The sequence below is a fragment of the Schistocerca cancellata genome, chromosome 3 (genome assembly GCF_023864275.1).
Source record: "Schistocerca cancellata isolate TAMUIC-IGC-003103 chromosome 3, iqSchCanc2.1, whole genome shotgun sequence".
Classification (NCBI taxonomy): Eukaryota; Metazoa; Arthropoda; class Insecta; order Orthoptera; family Acrididae; genus Schistocerca; species Schistocerca cancellata.
In genome coordinates, this window is record NC_064628.1 from 212,473,505 (window position 1) to 212,475,041 (window position 1,537).

At 38.5% G+C, this 1,537-nt stretch overlaps 1 protein-coding gene across 1 annotated transcript; it reads left to right on the forward strand.

Annotated features, from left to right (window-relative positions):
- Positions 1–688: 688 nt before the first annotated feature.
- On the forward strand, positions 689–1,252 carry LOC126174845 (uncharacterized). The gene is made up of 2 exons (XM_049921231.1): positions 689–757; positions 866–1,252. The coding sequence occupies exons 1-2, from the start codon at positions 713–715 to the stop codon at positions 1,172–1,174; spliced, it is 354 nt and encodes a 117-aa protein (XP_049777188.1). The 5' UTR covers positions 689–712; the 3' UTR covers positions 1,175–1,252.
- The last annotated feature ends 285 nt before the right edge of the window (positions 1,253–1,537 follow it).

Genomic DNA, 1,537 nt, shown 5'->3' on the forward strand with positions numbered 1-1,537 from the left:
TGAACAGAAACAAAAACTGCTTTCTGAATAAAATAATGAGGGATTTTACCAGAAATCGTACCAATGACTACAGGTGACAGTTTACGTTTTGAATTTAGAGAGTTATTATTCTCAACAAAAATAAAATATACAGGAAAACTTCTGAATAATTACGTAACGTAGGTATATAGACTTTGTGACAGTGGTAAACATACTCATTGCATTTTGGATTAAATTTTGAAAGGAACATAAAATTGGACTGCATTTCGTTGGTAGCCCTAGTTTTCAGTCCATGAATAAAACAAATAAGGTTTCACTTGGCAGATGAAGACGTTTTTTGAGAAAATGTCGAGCAAGATTAAACGTAATACCTTCTTTATATGTGACATGCTTCTCTGTTTATCTTTCCTTCGTCCCCTTCGACAATGCTCTATTTAAGTTAACTCACGTCAGACGCTGTAAGACGCAAAACGTTGCGTGCACGTTACTGCTTAGTTCGGCCATCTGTTGGTAAAATTATGAAGTATTGCGAAGCTTTGTTGTACGAGCGAGGCGAAGCGAGCGTAGCCGCGGCTGAGCGGCGAACTGGGCAACTTCGCCAGGCTTCCGTACTTCATGAATGAACTACTTCATTTGAACGCTTCACGTCCTGGTATCCGTGCTTGATTTGCCCTCTGCAGAAGCTACTGATTGCGTGGAGAATGTTGTCAATGAGAATTCTTCCGTGGAAAGCATGTCCCATTTATCCAATGCAGAAGCTGCGAATTGTGTCGAAAACGTTAGTATAAGGATGTTTTCACACCCACCCAAAGTTTTCTTATAATATTTTTTCATCAAGCCTTGAGTTATTTCAATCATATGTAACGAAATTATTTCTTTATTTCAGAGTGCAGTTGGTTCTCTAGTAATTGATTGTGGTATACAGTCGAAAGTAGAAATGGAAGACAAGGCGACCGAAACTTGCAATTTTTTCTCAGACATTGTGCACGAATTAAAACGTAAACTGAAGTGTGTCCGTGAAAAACTTCGAAGAAGAGAGAAGAAAGTGTTTTCCATGGATGACATCATAAGTTCATTGAAGAAGAAGGGGCATCTTCGTGAGAAGTTACAAAACTTCCTCAATCATCAGAAAGGAACACAAGTGCAATTAGTGTGCAATTTAGTGGACAACTCTCTCTCGTCAAAGGGTAATTGATACACAACAAATGTGAAAATGTTTGCGATGACTGTGTACTTTTATTCACCAGCAGCATATGAATACCTGCAAAAATTAATGCCTCTGTCCCATGAATCATTGATTTCTAAATGGGTGGCAAGTGTCATCTGTGAAACTGGCTTCTTAAAAGATGTTTTTAAGTACGTTGATTCGAACCCAATTATAAGGGACCAGTTCAGCAATTCATGTCTAATTGTAGACAGTGTGGCAATTAGGAAGCAAGTAGTTTGGGACCAAGGAACTAAGCAAAACAAAGGTTTTTTTAGAGTTTGGTGGGGAAGTGCCTCAGTCAAAACAAGTAATAGAGGCATCTGAAGCTCTGGCTTTCATGCTTGTCTCTAT

Coding starts and splice junctions, on each gene's coding strand:
- LOC126174845 (XM_049921231.1), top strand. CDS start 713: ATGTCCCATTTATCCAATGCAGAAGCTGCGAATTGTGTCGAAAAC. Junction 758..865: donor CTGCGAATTGTGTCGAAAAC/GTTAGTATAAGG, acceptor TCTTTATTTCAG/AGTGCAGTTGGTTCTCTAGT.